General features: G+C 30.0%; 12 protein-coding genes across 12 annotated transcripts; 3 read left to right on the top strand and 9 right to left on the bottom strand. All coding sequences in view use genetic code 12, as the record gives it.

Moving 5' to 3' along the window:
* RJT21DRAFT_117285 (Hsp90 cochaperone) lies at positions 1 to 1621 on the bottom strand. Its single transcript, XM_064880640.1, has one exon. The coding sequence runs from the start codon at positions 1561 to 1563 to the stop codon at positions 37 to 39; it is 1527 nt and encodes a 508-aa protein (XP_064740982.1). The 5' UTR covers positions 1564 to 1621; the 3' UTR covers positions 1 to 36.
* Positions 1622 to 1735: 114 nt separating this feature from the next.
* On the top strand, positions 1736 to 3134 carry RJT21DRAFT_117284 (2-(3-amino-3-carboxypropyl)histidine synthase). The gene has a single exon (XM_064880639.1). It carries the CDS (start codon positions 1792 to 1794, stop codon positions 3076 to 3078), a length of 1287 nt encoding a protein of 428 aa, XP_064740981.1. The 5' UTR covers positions 1736 to 1791; the 3' UTR covers positions 3079 to 3134.
* RJT21DRAFT_124046 (Golgi transport complex subunit) lies at positions 3120 to 5602 on the bottom strand (the record flags this gene model as incomplete). The annotated part of the gene is made up of 1 exon (XM_064882773.1): positions 3120 to 5602. Exon 1 carries the CDS (start codon positions 5568 to 5570, stop codon positions 3120 to 3122), a length of 2451 nt encoding a protein of 816 aa, XP_064740980.1. The 5' UTR covers positions 5571 to 5602.
* A 516-nt stretch (positions 5603 to 6118) lies between these two features.
* RJT21DRAFT_4238 (uncharacterized protein) lies at positions 6119 to 7645 on the bottom strand (the record flags this gene model as incomplete). Its single annotated transcript, XM_064884513.1, has 1 exon — positions 6119 to 7645. One exon carries the CDS (start codon positions 7643 to 7645, stop codon positions 6119 to 6121), a length of 1527 nt encoding a protein of 508 aa, XP_064740979.1.
* Positions 7646 to 11106: 3461 nt separating this feature from the next.
* On the bottom strand, positions 11107 to 12803 carry OYE32 (Oye32p). The gene has a single exon (XM_064880243.1). It carries the CDS (start codon positions 12512 to 12514, stop codon positions 11210 to 11212), a length of 1305 nt encoding a protein of 434 aa, XP_064740978.1. The 5' UTR covers positions 12515 to 12803; the 3' UTR covers positions 11107 to 11209.
* Positions 12804 to 13134: 331 nt separating this feature from the next.
* IDP1 (isocitrate dehydrogenase (NADP(+))) lies at positions 13135 to 14753 on the bottom strand. The gene has a single exon (XM_064880218.1). The coding sequence runs from the start codon at positions 14635 to 14637 to the stop codon at positions 13339 to 13341; it is 1299 nt and encodes a 432-aa protein (XP_064740977.1). The 5' UTR covers positions 14638 to 14753; the 3' UTR covers positions 13135 to 13338.
* Positions 14754 to 16636: 1883 nt separating this feature from the next.
* Positions 16637 to 18889, top strand: RJT21DRAFT_117277 (uncharacterized protein). Its single transcript, XM_064880638.1, has one exon. The coding sequence runs from the start codon at positions 16717 to 16719 to the stop codon at positions 18775 to 18777; it is 2061 nt and encodes a 686-aa protein (XP_064740976.1). The 5' UTR covers positions 16637 to 16716; the 3' UTR covers positions 18778 to 18889.
* COX8 (cytochrome c oxidase subunit VIII) lies at positions 18821 to 19640 on the bottom strand. Its single transcript, XM_064880637.1, has one exon. It carries the CDS (start codon positions 19421 to 19423, stop codon positions 19154 to 19156), a length of 270 nt encoding a protein of 89 aa, XP_064740975.1. The 5' UTR covers positions 19424 to 19640; the 3' UTR covers positions 18821 to 19153.
* Positions 19641 to 19827: 187 nt separating this feature from the next.
* On the top strand, positions 19828 to 20013 carry COX9 (cytochrome c oxidase subunit VIIa; the record flags this gene model as incomplete). The annotated part of the gene is made up of 1 exon (XM_064885237.1): positions 19828 to 20013. The coding sequence occupies one exon, from the start codon at positions 19828 to 19830 to the stop codon at positions 20011 to 20013; it is 186 nt and encodes a 61-aa protein (XP_064740974.1).
* A 220-nt stretch (positions 20014 to 20233) lies between these two features.
* VPS33 (tethering complex ATP-binding subunit) lies at positions 20234 to 22844 on the bottom strand. Its single transcript, XM_064880205.1, has one exon. The coding sequence runs from the start codon at positions 22764 to 22766 to the stop codon at positions 20454 to 20456; it is 2313 nt and encodes a 770-aa protein (XP_064740973.1). The 5' UTR covers positions 22767 to 22844; the 3' UTR covers positions 20234 to 20453.
* A 30-nt stretch (positions 22845 to 22874) lies between these two features.
* Positions 22875 to 24100, bottom strand: RJT21DRAFT_117274 (thioesterase-like superfamily-domain-containing protein). Its single transcript, XM_064880636.1, has one exon. It carries the CDS (start codon positions 23993 to 23995, stop codon positions 22982 to 22984), a length of 1014 nt encoding a protein of 337 aa, XP_064740972.1. The 5' UTR covers positions 23996 to 24100; the 3' UTR covers positions 22875 to 22981.
* RJT21DRAFT_117273 (uncharacterized protein) lies at positions 24101 to 24415 on the bottom strand. Its single transcript, XM_064880635.1, has one exon. The coding sequence runs from the start codon at positions 24385 to 24387 to the stop codon at positions 24109 to 24111; it is 279 nt and encodes a 92-aa protein (XP_064740971.1). The 5' UTR covers positions 24388 to 24415; the 3' UTR covers positions 24101 to 24108.
* Between the last annotated feature and the right edge of the window lie 775 nt (positions 24416 to 25190).

Raw genomic sequence — 25190 nt, 5'->3', positions numbered from 1 at the left:
AGGTAGTATATTTATTATTGTAATTTTATTATATTATTATTGTTGTTGCTGATACATATCTTCAGCCATTATTTCAATCTCTTGTAAATTGAGGGCTAATAGATCATCATTTTCTAAATCTTCATCGTCGTCTTCATCACCTTCTTCATTAATTGTCTGTGGTTTCTCAAATGTAATATCTGTCTTATTTACAGAACTAACTTCCCTTTTCAAATCATGAGCCAAACTTCTGATCATGTTCTCATGTACTTGTTCACTTATAAACCAGGTCAAGAAATCTTCTAACCATATCTTATCATAGACATAATATACATCATGAAATCTAAATAGTTCCTTTAAATCTATCAAAGCTTTGATAATTAATCTTTTACCTCCTCTTAAAGTATAATATACATCATCCCAAACTTTTGAAATTAGATTATAATTTCTATGATAAGGATATGATAAGGCTCTTCGTATTAATGTAATAATGGTAGCTCGTAATACATTATCAGATTGTATAATAATTCGATTATCTAAGTAAGCAAATTGTGGAACAATCTTACCTATTGTCCAAGCACTTTCTATATTATGATCACCTTCATTTTCTCGTAAATCAAAATGATAAGCAAATAATAATGATACTAAAAGTAATAATAAAGATGATTTATCTTCTACTATATATGATTTACGGGGTAAATTAATCATCTTTTCTTGTTCATCTTTAGTAAATTCAACTGGCATTATTGGAACTCTTTCTTCTTCTGGTAAAGATTGTTGAGCTTTATACCATTTTAAAAATTGATTGACTAGAGGATTTTTCCATTTTAATAATTCCACATAAACTTTATCATCATCAGGAGTAGGATATTTTTCCATTATATAGTCTGCAGCATAAAATTCAGGATCAAATTTTATGTTTTCTTTAATGAGTCTTTCAAGAATTCTTTCATCTGTTGGAGTATTTTCAGAATCACCTAACTCATTTATATCATTCCCATTTGATTGAGATACTCCTATTATAGAATCATAATTGTCATTGAATCCATACTTTATAGATTTAGTTAATTTTATATCGGAATCACTACTAGACGGTATAGTCTGTTCAACCTCCCAATTGAATTGTTCTCCCTCCTTAAAATCCTGTTCTACTTGGTGTGTTGCGGAGATATCATTATCTACATCGAGTTCTTGAATCAATGGTTTAATTTGCTGGTTATTCAGACTCTGGACTTGTTCAGTGCCAGAACCATTTTCTTTCAATTCTTCACTATCAATAACATTAGTGGATCTAGCAAGTAACTTTGCAGCCAAATCCAAATCAGGAAAAAATTGGCCCTTAGTCAATTTGGGAACTTTTACCTTAATCAATTCCCCTTCAAATGTAGCATTACTTCTTTCTTCATCATTAGCTAATACATAAGGAAATCGAAGTCTTAAATAGTATGGAGGAAGAGAAAATATGAATAATTCTTCATCGATAGTGAACTCAATACTTTTAGCATTAAATCTTATATGAGAAACTTTAATGTCTATATATACATACTCATCATCTTGTTTAATACTGAAGAATGGAGTTATCATCTTGTTTAGTGGTACTTAATTTACTGACTCTAATATGGATAATGATTAGATTTACCGAACCTCTTGTTGGTTCACCAATATATATTTTTCAAATTTATTTATTTATTTTTATTTATTTTAGTGGGGCCGGCGAGAGCCGCACGATGCATTTTTCATTTTTAATGCCGACTTACAAATCACCGACTTATACTGATAACTAACTAACTAGTTAAGAATAGTGGGAAGAAAATGTCTGTAGTTGAAGGAACAGAGGCTCTTAGAAGACCCACTAGAAGAAGATTTATAGGAAAGAAAACTGGTGGAACGGGTGAAAGTGAAAATGTTAATAGTGATGAATCTCATAGTGCATTAGTAGCTAGTGGTTCACGAAAGAAACATGTTGGTAGAGTTATGAACCAAATTCCCGAAGATATTTTAAATGATAAAGAATTGAATGAAGCCATAAGGTTATTACCATCCAATTATAATTTTGAACTTCATAAGACAGTATGGAATATTCGAAAACATGAAGCTAAACGAGTTGCCCTTCAAATGCCTGAAGGTTTATTAATTTATTCACTTATTATATCGGATATTTTAGAACAATTTTGTCAAGTTGAAACAGTTGTAATGGGAGATGTTTCATATGGGGCATGTTGTATAGATGATTATACAGCTAGATCATTAGATTGTGATTTTATTGTTCATTATGCTCATTCATGTCTTGTACCAATTGATATAACTTCAATTAAAGTCTTGTATATATTTGTTACTATAAATATTGATGAAAATCATTTAATTAATACTTTAAAATTGAATTTTGAAAAGGGAACTCAATTGGCAGTATTTGGAACTATACAATTTAATCCAACAATTCATTCAGTTAAGGCAAAATTAGAAACTGATGATGAACCAATATATTTAATACCTCCTCAAACAAGACCTTTATCAAAGGGTGAAGTACTAGGTTGTACATCTGCTCGATTAGATAAAAATCAAATTCAAGGAATGATATATATAGGAGATGGAAGATTTCATCTTGAAAGTTCAATGATTCATAATCCAGAAATACCGGCTTATAGGTATGATCCATATTCAAGAAAATTTACTAAAGAATATTATGATCAAAAGGAAATGATTCAAGTAAGAGAAGATGCTATTAAGATTGCATCTAAAGCTAAAAAAGTAGGATTAATTTTAGGAGCTTTAGGTAGACAAGGTAATCCAATAACTTTAGATACTCTTGAAAAGAATCTTTCTGAAAGAGGAGTTAAAGTAGTTAAGATAATTTTAAGTGAAATCTTTCCACAAAAGTTATCGAAATTTGATGATATTGATGCATTCGTTCAAGTAGCATGTCCTAGACTTTCAATTGATTGGGGGTATGCATTTAGTAAACCTTTATTAACACCTTATGAAGCTATGGTAATGTTGGAAAAGGATACTAAATGGAATGAGAAGTATTATCCTATGGATTATTATTCTAAGGATGGTTATGGTAGAGGGAATGTACCGGATCATTCAAAGGTTATATAGGTAAATATAGGTAATATAGGTACTTGTACATTTAAATAAAACTATACACTTGGACTTAATGAGTCTAAACGATCTTGTTGAAAGAATTCTTCTTCAACTCCTAATAATGTAGCCAACTCAAGTGAATTCCAAGTAAAGGTTTGTTGTAAGTATTCTAAATTAATTAAATTGAATTTTTCATAGAACTTTACAAATGTTAATGAAGAATTAGTTATGACATCAGTAACAATCATTGGAGAATTTAATTTCATTAATGATTGTTGAACATCAATTAATGCATTTGGAATGAATTCTTGAATTATATCATTCAATTTAACAATATCTTCTTTATTATATAATTTATTTTCTTTTATAGGTTCATAAATAGATACATCAAAGAAATCATCAGTTATTGGACAAATCATTTGGACTATATTATAATAATCATAAAGATTACAATTATTTAATAAAACATCTAATTGAACTTGAGTTAATTCAATTACTAATTCATTAATAATTTCATTAACTTCAATAGCTTTATCATTTAAAAGTGTTATAGGCATAATTTTTGATAATGTTAAATCAAGAAAATTTAATTTTATAATTATATTATCTCTTTTATCTTCAATTAAATTATTTTCCTTTATATGTTCATAAAATATTTCAATTGGTTTATTAACAATTAATGTCAGGAATTCTTGATGATCGGATTTTGATAAATTAAATATTGTATCAGTTGTCATTTGATCAATTATAGGTAGAATATCAGAATAAAATTCCACAATCCATTCTGGAGGTTGTAAATCAAGATTTAAATCTAATTTAGCCAGATTACTTGATTTAATAGTAGCTAATCTATTTGATATAATGGTTTTAAATCTATCTTGAGATGAATAAACTAATTGTTTAACAGTTAATAAAAGTTCACTATTGTTTGGAAGTTGTTTTGTAAACATTAAAGCATATAATTCTACTAAATTATAGATAGAATATAATAAAGATAATCTTGTTTGAGATGCTATAATTTGATCTATTCTTGTTTTAATTGGTCTAGATAATGCTTTAAGAATTTTATCTATTATATCATCAACAATATTCTTAAATTCTTTAACTTCTTCATCACTTTCAGGTACTTCTAATGTAAAAATACTTGAAATAGTTTCTGATTCATTAACTACAATAGAATGAACATAAGCCATTAAATCTCCAATAAATCGAATTGGATCATGAGCAGATATAAATATTGGACGTGAATTTGAATGATCACTTGAAATAGATGATGATCTTTGACTTTTACCAGATGGTGCACTAATCAGACTTCCATTATCTAAATTCCCTTGAACTTGATTTAAAAATTCATCAATAAGAACTTTTGATCTTTGTTCAGTAAATGTATTAACTATTGATGAAAAATAATTTAATTTATTCTTAAGATATCTAAGACATTTATGTAAAGTTGATAATCTTGATCTAGATAATGAATATAAATTATTCAAAGTTCTATTTGAAAATGAAATTATTCTTTCTAATGATTTATTAATTATTTGATTACTCTTTGACATAACTTTTAAACCTAATTGAGGATTATCAATAGATAATAAAATTGAACATTTTTCATTTATAGATTCTGCCTTTCTTAAAGTTTGAAAGAATTCATCATTTATTTCTCCAGTAGTTAAAACATATTCTTCATATTCATTTAAAGTAAATTGATCTTTAAATGCAATTAATAAATTTTTCTTTAAACTAAGTAATTTTTTGGATTCATTTAATTCATTTACTTGATGATTAAATTCATTGGAGAATTTATAATTTTTATTAATCTTTTCATTGGTAATTTTATTTAATGTGTTTACTTTATTTAATCTATCTTCAATTATTCTTAATTGTCTTATTATTGGTTGATATTCTTTAAGAACAAGACTTTGATTTTTAATTAATTCATTTTCAATTTTACCTCGTAATTTCTTTCTAGCTACTGAACCTTGAAATCCTGGTTCAATTAATTCTTCAAATGCTAAATCATTATCATTAAATTTATCTTCTAAATTTGTAAAGATTTCTCGTATTAATGAATCACTTAATGAATCATTTAATACTCGAGATAATCGAGTTGATAAAGTTGTTCTAGTTTGATTTTCTGAATTTTTAATATTATGAACTCCTGCACTTCTTTCATCATCACTATTATAAGTTATACCATTATTATGAGATGTATTTTCATCCTTTTTTAATAAATTCATTGATAATTTTGCATACTTTTCTGCTATTTCATTTTCTTTATTAATTACAGTTGTTTCATTCATTAAATTTCCATTATCATGACTATTTTCTCCATTACTAGAATCATCAAATTTTAATAAATTCCTCGTTAAACTAAAACTAGAGATTCTCTTACCTAAATTTTCAATATTAGAAGTTATAGGTAATGATAATGCTGGTTGGGGTTGGGGTAAATTTTGATCCTTCGAGGCTCCATTACCCCCAAATGAGTCAAAGTCAATAAAATCCATTCCACCTACCAGTCAATGGTCCACTATAAATTTATTGGTAGTAGTACTGATTCACAAGAGACAACACCATACTTTAGATCTGATATTGGCGAGTCGCCCAAAATGTACTGTATACAATCCCACCCAAGCAATCTTGTTTGGGCAGATCCGCACGACCAGGCTGCAAAATACGCAAACCCAACTCTATATTATAATATAGAACATATAGATAATAATAGAGATAATATGAAATGCTGATAATATAAATAATATAAATGATATATAATAAATAATAAATAGATAATATAAATAATATATAATCATTAACCTATAGGAAACAGATAAACCATAAATTCCAATTAAAAATAAAACCCTCCTAAATAAAACTCTACATGTTGATAAACACCCTCATCAACGAGAACTGAAACCAAAAATTATAAACAGCATCAAGTGATACTGAAGTGAAGTAAATGAAAAAAAAAAGAAAAGAAAAGTTAACAAATAGTCAATAGCATAAATGTATCATAAGCAGTGTAGCGGAATGGTTCTTAATTAAAACTAGAATTTAATTAGCTTAATAAGTCATCAATCTTCATACTGGATCTTCTATTATCAGATGGGCTAGCACTAAGGTTGAGATCACTGTATAAGGAATTCCGGATATCTTCAATCTCTAAGACTTCATTATCAAGGCTATCTTCCTCTCTTGATAATCCTGCCGCAAATAATATGGTTGAAATACCACTCTTATTATATTGAGATGTAATGGTATAATTCTTGCCATCATCATTCTCATCATTATATAAATCAGACTTGGATGACTGTGCTTTATAATCATTTGAAGGACTGGTCTTACTTAATAACTGTAGACATCTGGAGGCATTTACAATATCAACTAACTCACTATAAGTTAAATCAGCATTATTGCACTCAGGACTAATATGTTTTAATAATAAATCCTTAGACTCCTTATCATCATCCTTTTTACCTTCCTTGCTAATAATAATGGGAGATTCCATCAACTCTTGTTCCGCCACCATATTCTTAGAATTATTCAGTTTAGAAGGTTGAGGTAAAGGACGAAATGGTCTCTTGGATGAACCAAAGACATTATCCTTTTCTTGTTTCACTGTAATCTCCAGTCTGACTGGCAATAAATCAGTATCTGACTTATTACGTCTGACATTACGAATCGGAGCATCAGAAGGTAATTTCCTTTTCCGGCCGTTATCTTTACTTATAACGGCCTTTGATGTTTCATCCATGACTTCATCTGGTAAAGCTGGTAATTCAATATTAGCATCCTCTAATTCCCCAGGTGGAAGCTTTAATTGCCCAAAACCACGATCAGTTGGAGCTAAACAATAACTGGGAAAATCTTCACCAAAAATTGGAATTAATTTGTATCTGATATAATAACAAAACTTTTTGGCTAAAAATCGACACAAGTTATAAGGCATCCAAGTACCTTGAATCTTTAAAAATCCACCTCTTTTCCTTTTGATATATGGGTGATACTTTCTGGGACAAGATTCTAAAAGCTTTGCAATATCAGCCTTCGTATTCGAGGAGGAAGTTCCAAATGCATTTCTTCCATTAGCATTTAAGGCAACCAATGCCGCCTTCCAAATTCCAGTTAAATGCACAAATCCAGTTTCATAATCCCAAATTACCCAATGATCATCCACTTGATATTCATAAACTGTTAAATAACTTCTTGTAAGGTCAATTGCTGAAGCAGAATATTTCCGTATTTTTATTTGAGAATATATATCTGTTTTCAATTCAGTTGATAATTCTTCTGGTAAATCAATTGATAGTTTGTGAATCGGATAATGAATACTGCTTTCAGATATAATTGTTCTTGTGTTGGGACTTGATCCCGTACTATGTCCAATATACTGTGGATTACCCTTATTAATCGCTCTGCTTTCTCTTTCCCTCTTAAACTGTGAATTTGCATTCGAATGAACTGGCTTGTTAACTGGTTGGTCTATTCTTCCTAATGGCGCTTTACCTTTAATTGACGACTTTCTCAACGTGCCCGGTCTCTGTGTTGGAGATCCAGCCATATTCATACTAGCGCCTGAGTTCATACTGTATACTTTTAAACTTGGTAAAGAAATGGGTTTCTGGTGATGTATAAATTTAGATTGTATTGGTAAAATGGTGGCTAGTTGTTCTGACAGGAGTGTCTGACTTTGGCTGTAAATTCGGTTGGACGTTCGAGTCTGATTTCCCTTGTAACTATTGTCAATTTGAAGTGGGTATTCATAAGTTATTGGTGCTGATTCACCTGTAGAATATGTTCTATAAAACGGATATACTGGTGATGATTGATTGATATATGACTGGGTTTGGTGGGATGTTTCAGGGATAAAGTAGCGGCCCTTAAATGACTGCGAAGGACTGGTTGCAATAAAATTGCGATATATTCCCTCACTGAAATCTTTGGGTATGGTGACTGGAATTCTTGATGCAATTCTACCGTGTTGATTATTTAATATTGGTGGTTTGTCAATGTATGGTTGCGTTTGATAATATTGTTGTTGACTGTTACAGGGAGTGAATGGACCTACTGACGATTTTACTGATGGTAAATAGTGTCTTCCGTACGGTGAATTTACCGAAAAAATTGTGTTCGGTACACTGTTTAAATAATTGAAATTACGCTGAAAGTTCTTTTGATGATTATGGTTTGGGACAAATTCGACTGTTCCTGGAGTGTATGTCGGAAGCATGAATTGTGCATGTCGAGGTGTAAATGTTGGAGTTATGGATGAAGGTGATAGGGGTTTCACTGAAATTTGTGGTGTCGAGGGACTTGTAACAGGATTATAATAGTACTGATTTGGAATCATTGTGAGTATACTTTTGTCGCTAAATTCTGGGGAAACCTGCAACCCAGTATGTCAACTCCAAGTCTTAAGTTATCAATCAAGTATCAGATAATTTTACTTATTGGCTCTGGTGTAGATATAGTTTAGATTCCAAATCTGAAACCAGCTATTCGAATTACAGGAGATATTTTATATCCTGAACGTGTTTAAGAAGCGTGTTGTAAGGGTTATGAGCTATAGCAGTTTACTGTCAGATTTGAACTGAAACTTCCCATAGATAAGACAAGGAATAAATGGCTTCGTAAATTATCAAATTCTACTGAGTCTTTTAGTAAATGATATGTTATTTGTTAGAATTGATCGACCATTAAGTATGGAGTAGAATGATAATCTAAAGCTTAACTATATATTCTATTTACACTCTTTTGATCAGATTGAAAGGATAACAAGCAAATCAACTCGAATCAATAAACAAAGAACAGATCTACAGGTATATTTATATTTATATATATTGTATGCATTACAGCCACTTACATCACATTATACTACATATAATAAAGTCATATTCATTTATAAGAAATGTTCTAGCTCTATTTCATTTGCACATCCTGGTTGCATTCGAAAAGGGGGGTGAATCCCACTATTTTTTATTTTTTTTTTTTTTACTTGCTTCTGCATTTTAGGCTTATGGTTATTTTTAAGTATCATTCAGAGATTTGTAGAAGCAGAAATGTGTATAGTATCATTGTTCACAACACAGCAATTGAGAGAAGTTTTATTGTGTAGTTGTAGTTATACTAATGTAAGAATCATCAATCTGTATGAGAAAACTAAATACAATTCTTGGAGAGAGAACTTGGATTAATACTAAAAGTAGTACCATGAGGAGTTGACTATATTTCGGGGTCGTTAAATCTCCAAGGTTTCTAAAGATAACTGAAGATTTGCAGATTTGCGTTTTGTTGATTCTTAGAATTTACAAATTCCATTTTATGATATAATGGATCTTAAAGTGTAAAAGGTGTTAAAACCACTTGCCCCTCGATTATTATACATACAGCTTGCATGATAATTAATATTTATGGTTTTATAGTTATGCTATATATTTTGCTTGTAGATATTATTTAAAGACAGTAGTTATCTGTTCTAGACACATATGGAACCAAAGGATTAAGTTAGCAGTCACTTCATCCCCCGAAATCAAAACGATCTACAATTACTCTTTCAAGAGAAGGAACTTTTACTTATCATCAAATCAATTTAACCTATTTAGGCTATGATTATATGAAACGAAAAAGTGTATTTATGATTACATAATTAAAAGCACATCACATATTTTTAGTTAATCAAAATTCAAATTAAGGTTTGTGATGAGCTCTTGCATTTTCGAGAATGATATCATTATGAGATTCTGAGAGTATTGTCAATTTCAAATCAGGCGAACTTAAAACAAATAATCCTTCTACCGAAAAGCTTTACCAAATGCATTTGATTTAATAGAAATACCTCTTTAATAGATGAAGTAATTGGATGATGGATAACTCTGTCTATTGTTCATTTCATGACTATTTTGCTCCCCCCATAAAACTCTGTCAGACCTTGATAATTTGATCATCTTTTTAGCAAATAATACGAGGCGTATTAGAATACAAGGGGTTAAATAACAAAATATTTAAGTTCTCGAGGAATTGCATAAACTCGGATAAATAAGCCTTTGATTTCTATTTAATATATTCACGCGATAAATATATATTAACGCTTCTGACTCCATTTTGCTTATACTAATCCATTTTGTTTATTTTTTGAATTGTAATTGGTAAACAACAGTGTATATGGGATTTATTTTTCAGCCTTTTCCGTCAAAGACAAAAAATAAATTATTTTGTCCTAATCCTTCTATGCACATAATTTAACCTCAAATGGGAACGAGAGTCCAAGAACAATGAACATATACAAAACCATTGCAGATATATACACCCATGTTACACTCTTGCAAGAAAGAGAAAATTATCTAATAAATAGCAGTTAACTGAACTCTCAATACCACATTTTGTAATATCGTGACTGACAATTCTAGCCTCCGCAAAATTGAATCGTAAGCTATTGTTATTACAGAGCTATTATAATTTACAATAAATATTTATTTTTTCTGGATAAAAATCATTGTTTCGTTATTTTATTAGTTATTAAATAAGTGCATCAATTCCGTCTTCAATTTACTCAACGATTATTTCACGCAGTTGTGGGATTTGACTCCGAGATCTACCGCAAATAATAATACTACTTGAGCTCGAGGATTTATTATTTTATATGACCCACTTTTGAGTAAGGTCGAATCTGCTTAAATCTCACTAGAAATAAAGGTTCTGTATCAATCTGAGGGGGAACTTATGTGGTACATCGAATTTTTTTAACCGCTGATCGTGTACCTTATGTTAATTCTGTCCTCTGTGCAACAGATAATCTGCCAGACTTCTCTTGCTGTTCGTTTAAGTCCAAGAGAGCACTCTACTATGCAACGACCGTTTACAAACCCCGGCCCTTTGGAGCTGTGATATACTGATCGTATACTTTAATTGACAATTACTTTTTCGTATCTGTAGGATAATATTAATTGAAATATTCACACATTTACTGCAGAGATGGGAAAGTGTAGTGGCCTGAATTTATTTCATGTAAGATATAATTCATCACCGGAGTTATGACCATTTGTTTACTATTTTAATATTTTATTTACTATTTTTTTAAATCATTAACACTATTTGTATTTCACTTAAACAAAGATCTATTATTATGAAAAAATTAGAGTACATAATTAATCTAGTCTTTATCTTCGAATTCTTCGGTTCTTTTGATTAACTCGTAAATACCTTCTCTAGCAGGATAGAAACCCCATTCATATTGTCTTGCTTGTGCGACTCTTACATCTAACTTATCAGCAAATTCCCATACTAAACCAGGGTTCTTTAAGAATCCTTTACCAACTAAAGCAACATCGAATGAGCCATTTTCAATGAATTCATTAACCCTAGCAGGGTCGGCATGCAAACCACCAACACAAGAGACAATAGCTTTATCACCAACGGCTGCCTTAATAGCTCTTGAATATGGTTCATGGATTGGGACATCACTTTTACCGAAACTTGATCTAGCTGCTTGTTTGTGATGGTTACCTCCGGAAGAAATATCAAGTAAATCTACACCTTTTTCAACAACAATCTTTGCTAATTTAATAGAATCATCAATAGTCCAAGCACCTTCAGCGTCAGTATTTTCATTGGCAGAAAATCTTAAGAATAAAGGAACTGATTCAGAAATCTTTGATCTGATATTGTCAATAACTTCCAATAAAAATTTAATTCTATTTTCAAAAGATCCACCGTATTCATCAGTTCTTTTATTTGAAGTAGAACTAAGGAATTCAGAAATAAGATAACCATGAGCACCATGAATTTCAATAGCATCAAATCCACTAATTTCAACGGCTCTTTTAGCAGCATCACCAAAATCTTCAATAATTTGCTTAATTTCTGGAATAGTTAAAGCTCTTGGAATTGGTAAATTTCCATGAGGTCTAAATGGAAGAGCTGATGGAGCAACAATTTTATCGGGCCATCCACCAACAGATTCATCAGCAACTTGTTCAAGATGAACATATAATGGTTGACCACTGGCTTTTCTACCACCATGACCAATTTGAATAGCAATTAAATGACGTTGAGCATGAGCAAAGTCAACAAGAGGTTTAAAAGCTTTAGCTTGTGCATCAGTATAAATTGCTAAATCTTGTGGAGAAAGTCCACCATATTTTGAAACAGATGTGGCTTCAACTATAGTAATACCCGGACCTCTTAAAGCTAATTGACCATAATGAATTAAATGATAAGGAGTTGGTTCAAATTCAGCATTAGCTGAATATTGACACATTGGAGAAACTCCGATTCTATTTGGTAAAGTAATACCCCTAATTTTCAATGGTTGAAAAATCTTTGGTGCAACTTCTCCATCCTTTTGGGGGATAAAGGTACCTGGAACAACTAATTGTTCAGGAGTATAATAATCTACAGCTGGTGCAGCATTAACTCTATAATTTGATGAAGGGGTAGTTGAAGTAGATGCAGTCATTGTAATGGTTGATGAAAAATTAAATGGTTAAAGTATAGAAATTAATAGTTTATTTCAATATATTTCAAATTTTTGGGGGACAGATCTAATCGACTTTATAGTTTAGTTTATTGATTATTAATGAGAGTCGCGCTATATAGTCGGAAATATCGCAGTCGCAAATCCCCCCACGAAGATTGCAAAACTAATAGAATTTAGTGGAACCACATAGTCCTTAATAATGATAGCGCATTTAATGGAACTAAAAAGAAACTTAATTACCTAAATGGTTAAAGTCCGGAAAATTTTAAATCTCGGATGCCAAGAATACGACCAGTGGTTTCAAGTTACAAGACAGTGAGTTACAGAAGAAATGATATGGAAGCTGACAAATTGTATAGAAATAGTATCTTAATTGTCACCAACCAATATGCTTAAGAGTGGTGTTACTTTGTTATTGTGATTTGAGGTGAAATTAATATAGAAAAGTTTTATTGGCTATAGCCGTAGTGGTAAGGAAACGGTAACCGGCTTATTATGGCCGTCCCAAGCCACGCTAAATTCAACAAAATATTCGCGGTAATTATGAGCACACATGTTCCCCTATTGTCCTTTAGTCATCGAATGTTCAAAATTCTAGACGGTAATTTTCAGCACATACATCCTGTATAAATTAAATTTAAAACGTAAAGCATTTCATTTCTGCTATTAATATATATTGAAAACTCTGATCTTGATCAAAGTAAATCGTATGTATAAGAAAGAATAAATTGTATAGAATTAAAGATTAAGCAATTGTGTCCCTTCAATAGGACTTCAACTTTCAAAGTTTACTCTGTAATTTTTTAAACTTTAACTTGACTCTTTAACTTATCAGCAACAGCATCTAAGAATTCAGTAGTGGTAACATAAGCAGATCTTTCGGTTTTACCACAAGCTAAAGCCAAATCTTTGGTCATAATACCATCTTCTTGAACAGTGTCAATGGTTGCCTTTTCAAGAGTATTGGCAAATTCAATGACTTCTGGGGTATTATCAAGTCTACCTCTTTGAGCAATACCTCTAGTCCAAGCAAAGATAGATGCAATTGAATTGGTAGAAGTTTCTTTACCTTGTTGATGTTGTCTATAATGTCTAGTAACAGTACCATGAGCAGCTTCAGATTCAAAAGCTTTTCCATCTGGAGTCATTAAAACTGAAGTCATTAAACCTAAAGATCCAAAACCTTGAGCAACAATATCAGATTGAACATCACCATCATAATTTTTTAAAGCCATAACAAATCCACCTTTAGATTTAATCATTTGTGCAACCATATCATCAATTAATCTATGTTCATACCATAATCCATTAGCTTCAAATTCTTTAGCATAATCAGATTCATAAATTTCTTGAAAGATATCTTTAAATCTTCCATCGTACTTTTTCAAAATGGTATTTTTAGTAGACATATATAATGGAAGTTTCTTACTTAAAGCCATTTTAAATGAAGAATGAGCAAATCCTATAATTGATTCATCAGTGTTATACATGGCTAAACCAACACCTGAACCTTTGTAATCATAGACAGTCTTAGTTTCAACTGGTCCACCATTAGCTGGAGTAAAAGTTAATTCTAACTTTCCTGGTTCAGTTATGACTAAATCAGTAGCTTTATATTGATCACCATGAGCATGTCTACCAATAACGATTGGTTCTTTCCAACCTGGAATTAATCTTGGAACTCTTGGAATGATAATTGATTCTCTAAATACAGTACCACCTAAGATATTTCTAATAGTACCATTTGGTGATAACCACATCTTCTTTAAATTAAATTCTTTAACTCTAGCTTCATCTGGAGTTATAGTGGCACATTTAACACCAACTCCATATTCTTTAATGGCATTAGCTGCGTCAATAGTAATTTTATCATCAGTTGCATCTCTTGATTCTACACCTAAATCATAATATTTTAAATCGATATCCAAGTATGGATTAATTAATTTATCCTTGATTCTTTGCCATATAATTCTAGTCATTTCATCCCCATCTAATTCTACAATGGGGTTCTTAACTTTAATCTTGTCAAGAATAAGACTCGATGAAGAAAATGAACGAGCATTTGGAACAATTGAACGGTTTAAGAAAGTGGCTCTAATCATATTTTTTTGATAGTGTTACTGTCTATTCACGCAATCTAACTAATTTACAAACTAGTAGAATTATCTGATATAATAGAACTTAAGTTACGGAATATCAAGAAGATTATATACTTGAAAAATTTTTGGACATAGTAATGATTCATAGAGCAAAGAAAAAAAGTTGGGGGGACAGCTCCGGCCCTATAACTCCGATTTCGCTCCCATACCTACGGTTATATATCGGAATCACATTTTTACACCCAATCAATCTCTATAACAATTGCAACCAAACGGCCCATAAAGAAGTTTTGATCATCTATGATGGATTATCACTCACTATTTTTCATTCATCCATGGATTATCGAGATAAGCTGAGAATTATCCAGGCTAAGATTCTGAATGTGAGGGGTGCGGTTAACTGCACGATTCATGTAATTAGTAATTCAACTACTATAACCATGGATATCAGTATATCATTGATTTACCATTTTTTTAGTGAGGTCACAATAGAATATAATAAATAAGAAGCCATAACGTCATTAACTTAATTATTATATCTCTGACTAAGCACCATTTGAACTATTGCAGATATATAATAGATAGTACAACATTCATAAACTTTATGGTTCTTGATATCTACAGTGGGTATAAACCTAGTATCAAGCATTTCCTATACATACATGCAATATCATATACTCTATAACTGATCTTGCAACTGCCACATGGTAACTAAAAAGGAAAATATCTGAAACATCCTACAGGGTGCGGATAAGCGTACTATAAAAGGGGAACAAAATTTCCCTGCTTACCATAAAATGTGCACCAGTTTTATTCTTACAGCACAATAATCTCTTACACATTTGAATAGGAGTATTTATAATACATTGTTGATTATACTGATTACTGAGAACAACAGTATCAGAATAATCAACTGGCTTGTTTAAAAGGTCTAAATATAAAAAAAATTAAAAAAGATATAAAGAATTAAAAAAAAAATAGACCTAGCCATTTCTTTGCTTGACTGTACACGTTGAGAAGGTTTTTGAAGTGAACTAAGTTATTAAACAACTCGAGTTCATTTTCAAGAGCTTACTTTTCATCTTGTATCAGTATCACTTATCTCTTAAACTATAGGAGATACATTATCACTAACTACAAACTTCAACTGTAGTAGAGTGTGTGTGTTTTACAATTCGCTGATTGTCGTGTGCGAACCAAATAAACAATAAAGATTTTTATTTTTATTATTATTATTTTTATATTTATTTGATTTGGGAGACGACCGATCACGTGATCAACTAACGCATTGAAAAGAAAAAAAAAGAAGAATCTCTGTAATAATATAATTTTTTTTCAGCCAAATACGGGTTTGTGTCGGTACTGCATATAGTGCAAAGTCCTACTAGTTCTTTATACAGTGTTTACAGATATAGTTAATCCCGATCTAATTAGGTTGAAATAATCATGAGTGAAGTATTAACATCGTCGGAACTGGTACCTAAGCCTAGTGAAGAAGATGAAGAGAAGAAGAAATTATTTGTTTCAAAATTCGAAGCTGAATTAGATACTTTAACTATTAATAAGTATACTATTATAGATTCACTTACAAGGAAAGCATTAGAGTATCAACAATATGCAAGAGAAATTGTACAACTTATAAAGGAAAGAATTGAAAGAAAACCATTATATGTTCTCTTATCTATGTATTTAATTGATTCAATATGTAAAAGTGTGGGAAATCCTTATACACATTTATTAGCAGTTCATATTGCAAATTTATTTAAAATTAGTTATCAAGTTTCAAAAGATTCAGTAAGAAAAGATCTTGAACTGTTATTTAAACATTGGCAAACAGATAGTGTAACACCAATTGGTAATCCATTTTTTCCAAAATTAGTATTGAATAAGATATCAACATTTCTTTTAAATATTAATAAGATAAGAAATACTCCACCTACAACAAACATACCTAATATAAATCAATTACCAACAGAAGGTCCAATTCAACCTAATTTACAACAACAGCAGCAGCAGCAGCAACAACCACCTCCACCTCCAACTACTACTGCATCAATTCCTAGAACAGATGTAGATTTAAGTATGTTACCAGATACTATAACTCCTAATCAATTACTTCATGAAGGTAGAGAATTAATGCAATATGTATTAAGAATCGATAAATTAACAGTTAAAGATGAAAGATTTTTACCTGAAAGTGGTAAACAATTTCTAAATTATAATAGAAAATCAAGAAATGAAATTATTTCTCAAATAAATCAAAATAATATAGATTTAATAAAATCAGTTATTGATTATTCAACTTTAAATGGTTTATCAGTACCAGGAATTGATAAAGATGAAGATGAAGAATTAATGGGAGGAGATTGTAAAGAATTAGATATAGGAATTGTTAAAAATACAGAATTATTTAATCAAGTAATTAAATTTCATGAAAATGCTATGAGAATAAGAGCTATTTTAGATAGTCAATATCATCAAATTTATCGATTTGTTGAAAATTTTAATCGAAAGATTGATGTTAAATTAGAGAAAGAAGCAAGAAAATTAAAGAAATTACAACTTAAACAAAAGAGGGAAGATTATTATGAAAGAGAAAGAGTTCATCTTGATTATACTCCTAATAAATTTTTCTTTACTAAAGTTACTTCAAGAATTACCAAGACTGATGATTTTTATGCATTTCTTAAGAATTTTGGAAAAGAAATTGTTCAAAGACCTTCAATAATAAAGGAAGAATTTTCACAATCTGATTTTGAATTATTACATCCTCGTGAAGAGGAAGTGGTTAATAAATCAAGTCATTATCTTACTAATATTCTTAATGAAGCAATTGATCATGCTAATAATAATAATTATAATAATCAATTAAGTACAATATCATCAACTCCAGCTCCAATTCAAAGTTTATCACAAAGTCTTGGATTTGGTAGTATTCCCCCAAACTCTTTCTTAAGTTCTTATACAAAACATGAAGAATTACTTCATAAAGTTAGCAATGATGATAAAATTAAATTGGGTGGCTCAATATTTGATGATGATTCATCGAATTTATCCTTATCTTTGGATTTCAGTAAATCTTTACTTTCAACTGGCTCCAGTCAATCATCTAATGATAAAAGAGAGGAATCTTTAAATCGAGCTCCAGCTCCTGCTCTTGCTCCAGCTCCCGCTCCAATGCTTGCTATATTACCATCTCCTCCTCCACCACCACCACCTCCTCCTCCTCCTCCTCCTCCTCCTCCGCCATCAAGTGGTAGTGATAGTTCTGTAGGTACTGATACATCATCTGTAACTACAGATGCTTCATCAATTGCTCCTGAATCTATGGCCGTCGTAAGAAGTGGCCAAACTGATGAAATTCTGGATGAAGTAGTTGATGATGATGACAATGTAATGGATGAAGATGAACATAATAAACTTATTGCTGGTTTAAAGTTCTATCCTGAAGAAGAAGAAGAAGACCATGAAAATGAAGATGAAGTTATAATTACTGGATTTAAAAATGTTCTTAATCGTCCTCCAACTCCTCCTCTTCATCATTTGAAACAGGAGACTGATGAGAATATTGTTAGTTCTGAAACTTCGAGTGAATCTCCACCACCTCAAGTGAAACGAACTACTCTTCCACCTCTTCCACCTCCACCTCCACCTCCCCCTCCTGCATTATCTGCACCTATACCTCATACTGTTTCATTATCTACCAGAAGTATAGATGAGGATTTTAATCCAACTGGTAGAAAGAGTCCAAATAGATTGAGTCCAGGTAATGGCAATATTGCTATACATACATCAAGTACGAATACTTTGAAGAGAAGCATTGATCAAGTCGATACAGAAGAAACTGAAAATCAACAACGACCATTAATTCAAAGAACAAATTTCCATGATTATAGAAAATTAAAAAGTACAGAAGCACCTATTCGACCAACATTTCTTCGGTCAACTTCGCTTACATTATCTACATTTAGTAATAGATTAAGAACTAATCCCAATGTTGCTGGTTCAATTTCTGGTAGTTCAACATTTTCTCGAGTAAATGATTCTAATAATAATTCACCAATAATACTTAAATCTAGTTTAAAATCATATAATGGTGGTAATTCTCAAGGTCCAAGTAAAAGAGTCAGATTTAATATTTGAATTTATAGATATAGATGAAGATAAACATAAATAGAATTAGGTAATAATAATAATAATAATAATTACATAATAATAATAATTAATCAAAAATTTCGTAGACAGGTATATTTTCATACATAGTAACTACTAAGCTATATAGTTGGAGTAACCTTTGGTATGGAATACGGAATACGGAATAGATTGATGGTAAGTCATCGAGACGGGAAATAAATGAAAAATTAAAAAAGAACTATCAGCTATGCAATGGATTGAAAATGGTCGAGTAGACCTGTGCCTGTTAAAATAATAAGAATGGAGTGGAATTGTCGTATACGGTTAGTGGATTATCATAATATAAAAAAAATTAAATCAATCAATTCAATCAATAGTTCAACATTTATTCTTCCTTCTTATCAAAGTCACCAGCCTTATACATTTGCCAACCTGAAGTTAAGAATGGGAAAAAGAAGAAAGTAGTTAAGATTCCCCAATAAGCAAGTCTGAATGGGACATATTTAGTCTTAACTTTGAATGGTATATTGGAGTAAACACCTGATGCTGGAGTACCAAAGATTTGGTTCATCACCATTGAAGATTGTTTAAATCCTCTTTGTTGTTGAGCAAATACTCTTTTGTTAAGTAAATTTAATCCTGGTCTGGTAAACATGATATATATGTTTGTATACTAGTATTATTAAGTAGTAGTAATAATTAACAGTAAAAGTAAAAGTAAAAGTAACAGTAATATATATACACTTACCGGGGACTGGTTAGATGTTTTTTTCTCTGTCTCCCTATAGCCTACTGAAAAATGGCCCTGCACTTTGGCAACCAATAGAATTTTATTGGTTAAGAAAAAATCAGCTCAGTTTCGTGGTGGGTGTATTTTTTTTTTCTCACTATACAAATAGCGAAGGAAGGGCAAGCTATACTAATTCCAATTCCAATAGATTAACCATTATTTATTAGTATTGCAATTGATATTTATTTAGTTTCAATACATATATAAACTAATTATAACTAAGAGCTAAGAGCTAAAAACTAAGAACTAAGAACTAATTATTATTCATTATGGCCATTGCTCCAATTACCGGTACTTTAAGAAGAAAAATCTTTACTGACATTACCATTGGTTTTGGTTGTGGATTTGTATTGGCAACTGCTTATTGGTATTTAGAACATAAACCTATTGTTGCTAAGAGAGAAGCTTATTATGCTAAGTTAAAGGCTCAAAAGGAAGCTGAAGATGCTATTTAAAGTAATTGATAATTGATAACTGACTTTCTTTTATTTTATTTTGTCTTTCCCCTAATGATGGATATCTTCATCCACTAATGTCATAATTCCTTCCTAGTCCTATTCTTTTCAATCATATACTTATTCCAATTTATGTTTATGTTTATGTTTCATATTATTATATTATTCCTTTTCCTTTTCCTTTTCCTATTCCTATTCCTATCAAAACTTAACCTATTCATAACATTGTGGTCATCCTTGTGGAATTATAGAATAATCCCACTGACAGTCCAAATATTGATAATCAACCCTCAATGAATTTAAACTATTTTTGTTTAATTCATTAACAATTGCATTTCAAATCAAAAAGGAAATCGTAATATTCTATATTTTATATTCTTTAACTATTACTATTACTTTTACTTTTACTATTATCCAAATATACAGGTCCTGATTCAGAATCAATCAATAAAAAAATTGATTAATTTCTTCCGATTGATTATACCATTGGTTAAAACAATAATTCTCTTGTTTTTACCATTTTTAATCAATTTTTGTTGTAAGTACTTTAAACACGACATTTCACTTCTAGTTATACCTCCAATGAAAACTATTACTATATACTCTAATGATTTGTTTACTAAAGATACTGAACTTGAACTTGTTTTTGAAGGGGTAGAAGTAGAAGTAGAATTAGAATTATTATTGTTGTTGTTATTATTATTTGCTGTTATTGTTGAAGTGGTCCGCTTATCCAGCTTATCATCAATATTAATATCAATAACTTTACCCTTAAACATACTTCCTACTCCTAAATTATCCCAATTAGGTCTCTTTTTCACATTATTAATTGGTTTATAAGTTAAAAAATCTCTATAATATAAAGATTCTATTAATCTGAAAGTTAATGGAACCATATTTGATGGTAATGTAAATGATGGATGAGGATAAATATCAATTAATGATACTTTATCTTCAATTCCTATAGGTTGAGAAGATTCTAATTCATCTTCTTGATTTGGATGCAAATTCCAAAATTTATCTATTAAAGTAAAATTATTTTTATAAGTATCTTGAGCTCCAGTAATTCCTAATTGAGTTGATGTATCTTCATTATTATCAACTACAACATGTTGAGTTGCAGTTGTTGTATTACCACTTAATCCTATTACTGATAAAAAGTTAGTACCTTGATCAGCCAATAATCTAATTAATTTATATTGAACAAATCGTTCAAGAGACATGGCAACTTTTAAACCATAATTATTAATTATTGATTGATTTATCCAATCAAAATCTCGTTCTCGAATTCCATCATTCTTAATTGATATTAATATCACTATACTTAAAATAATTTCATAACCAAATTTATCATTTAAACTTAAAAAATATTTTAATTTTGATAATTGAAGATTATATTCCATTTCAAAGAAATCATTTTCAAATTGTAAAAACATTTCAAAATCAGTTAATTTATTAATAATTGATTCACTTATATTGGTATGTTTCTTAATTAAATCTTGTTTATGAGTTAATTGTCCAAGTTTAGAAACAATATTCTTCATATCTTGAATATTTGTTGATTCATCTTGTTTATTATTCTTAAATTCTTGTTGAACTTCTTTAGCTAATTTATTTAATAATGGACCTAAAGTTGAAAAATTTAAATCTTTTAAAGTATTAGTATATAATTCATCATTATTATTACTTAATATCTTATCACTAATTTGACTTTCATCTTGTAATGAACCAATTATTTTATTAAATTGAATATCAAATAAATTATCAATTAATCCATGATAATTAACTTGATCTAATAATACTGAAAAGAAATCAAGATTTCTTTCTATTACAATTAAATCTGTATTACTTATAAGTTTAGAATTATAAAATTCAATTTCTAAATTATTTAAATTTTGATTTAAATATTCAGGTATTTTTGATTCTTTAATTAATTTAATTAATAAATCTGAATGATTCCCCTTCCCATAAATATTCTTTAATTTTAATATATTTCTATAGTTTAAATTTTCATTTCCATTCTCCTTTATAAATAATAATTGTATTAATGCATTTGCTAAAGAATTTACTTGTTTTAAAGGTTCATTAAAATATTCATCAATTCCACTATACTTCTCATCAATATCAATTATTAAAATATCTTCATTAAATATTGGTAATGCTTCCCAATTCCAAACTTTAACTCGAGATATAATATTTATACTATTAATCTTTTCAATTTTATTATTATTTGAAAAATTTAATTGTAATATACTTTCAAATGTATGAGATCCATTACATATTTTATTTAATTCATATACAAATGAATTAGTTAAATTTTTAACAATTATATTAATTTTTAAACCATTAATTGAATTCAATATTCCTAAATTAGTAAAAAGTAATTGTTCAAGTAAATTTAAGTTATGTTTATTATCTTCTATTAAGATAATTAAACTCAGAAATTTACTAAATATTGTAAGATCTTGATATTGCAGTTGTTGATTTAAATAAATTAAGTTTTCAAAATTCCCATGACGTTTCAATTTGGTAAAGGAAGTTAAACTATTTACTAAAGGTGATAACGTTGGATCTAGAATGAGTAAATTGTTAGTAGAATAAATCTTTGATAAGATAGTCAATAAATTGTTAAGCGTTAAGGTATTGAAATCTTCAAGGTTTAATCCTGAAGAATCAGAATTTTGAATATTTGACTCAGGAATTTGACTGCTTGTATGCTCACTGGAATTCTCCAGTACTTGTTGAGGTGCCATATTCTTATGTGGCTTTCTTATGGTGACAATTGCTGGTAGTTAAGCGAGCCTGGATATTTAGCGACACCTTTACGCAGTGGCTCGCAAGTAGTTTTTTTTTTTATCTATCACGACTCTCACTGTACTACTAACTATTATAGTTACTTCACGTAATGTCTATTGCTATAAAAGTCTATATAGGCTAGTATTCAGTAAATATGCTTAATGTCCTATCTTCAAAGCTTGGCGGAAGCTTCGATACCATTTAAATGAACTAACCCTTCTTGAACCAATGTAGCTACATGAACACCCTTATCATTATACATTTCAGCTTCTAATACTACTCTTTTATTGACAAATCTAACGGCTTTAAATGCAAATCCCATCCATTTAGTAACATCAAAATCATCATCATGAAAATATATTATATGATCTAGTGATACTGAAAAATAATGGGCCATATCATTTAAATTAACATCTCTAAGTCTTAAAGCTCTTGCCAATCTAGTTAAAAATAATGAATCAGATATAACTCCAAGTCCAACATATTTATAAGTATCATCTACATTCTTTAATGGTTGATTGAATCCTTGTTCATTTTCAATACCCCATTTTACATAATATGCTAATCTTCTTTCTGCAACTGGGATCTTTTCTTCTTCCGGAGAAAGCTTAAGATCAACCAATGCTGGAATTATCTTATGATAAACAAGAATATTTACCCCTCTAGGATCAACTTCTATATCTTCTGGTTTATATTTACTAAACCATGGATGATATGGAGTTTGGAATCCAAATGGCTTTTGAACAACTTCTTCATCCTCGTCATCATCTTGACCTTCTTCTTGCTTTTTAACATATTCGTCGTATTTTTGTTGAGCTTCTTTATTTGAATTCTTTCTAGTTAATGATATATTAGCAAAGTATTTGATTTCTCCTCCTTGCGATCCCTTAACCAGTCTATTACAAAAATTCTTCCCCTTTGAAATGATTTCTACATCCCATTCAACAGGTTCTTCGGAATTGACTGGTTTAACAAAGTATGAATGCAAACAATGAGGTTTAAACCCTGGAGGTGATGATTTAATAGCTACTAAAATAGCTTGTCCAGCAATATTACCTCCATAAGCACCTCGAACAGCAGGTGCTACTTTGGTTAAAGGTTTCTTACCAATGTATTTGCTTTCATTTACTTGAATTACTCCGAATTCTTCATCAATGTCCACTGTTGAGTTAGGCTCGTATGGCATTATATGATAAATCCGAATGAAAATGACAGCTAGTTAATTATATAGTTATAGTTATATTTATATTTATTGTAACAATAATAATAATAATTACAGTAATAAATTACTACGAGCTACTAGAAACTACTTAAATATATATAATTTAAACATAAGACGGATAAAAATATCAGTATGGAGTTAGTACTGAAAATTAATTCTATATTTGTACTATGTGGGGATATATCCGATCTTTGACACCAGATATTATCCGTCTGCACCAGTATTTTTGAGTGGTCAAAAAATGCCGCTAAAAGAGATGTCCATTGTTCCTGATAAATAGATGCAAAATAGGCAACTATACTCGGTAGGGCCTTACAGGTAACAACAAAACCCACCTGGTCCATAAAAAGTTGCATTACTACCGGTGGTAACTATAGAGATATTGTATATACTTAATTAAATGCTTAATTAATTTAGAGTATTACCAGCATAATAATTACGTAGCAAATTTGCGCCTCACCGACTCATCTCCGATTCTGTGAGCATAAATTGCTGTTTCTTTAGCTTATGATATTTTTATGTTAGTGAAAAATTAAAATGCCGAGAGGAGTACAGAGAGGAGTAAAGAAGGTGCGTCAGTTTCCATAATAGGTTAAATTAGTGGGGACAGTGTATATGATCTGAAATCAAAATGGTAAGTTGAGTTTACTTCTATTTCTAACTTCTTCCATAGAAATATTTAAATAACCTTACTTTTATATCTAACTAATAATTCTTAATATTTGAACAATACATTCGACTGAGGAATTTTGTGACCCGAACAAAGAGCTGCAGAACACCACAGTGTGGAAATCGGGATTTGAAAATTAAAATCATTAGAGATATATGTATACTAGAACAGTTGCTATTCCAATAATTCTGACATTCTTATAAATCATCATCATTTCAAATAGCTGCAATTAGAGATAAATATCGTTATGCAAAAGAATTTAGTCGTTTAGCCTGTCTTTTTATTTAAGAGATTCATTCTAATGGACTGATCCTTATGCCCAATATCTCCATAAATAAGTTTAACCACAATTTCTTTAATCTAAAGTTATTTATTACTTGCTGTATCGTATAAATATATATAGAATATTCAGATAGCTGCAAATAAAAACTTCCAAAGCGCTGATGCCGCCTTTGCCCATGGCTTTTGCGCTTAAAACTATATTTCGCA

This window comes from Scheffersomyces amazonensis (assembly GCF_036850825.1).
Source record: "Scheffersomyces amazonensis strain UFMG-HMD-26.3 chromosome Unknown RJT21scaffold_1, whole genome shotgun sequence".
Lineage (NCBI taxonomy): Eukaryota > Fungi > Ascomycota > Pichiomycetes > Serinales > Debaryomycetaceae > Scheffersomyces > Scheffersomyces amazonensis.
Note: the sequence above shows the minus strand (reverse complement) of the source record. Positions and strands in the feature narration are given on the sequence as shown.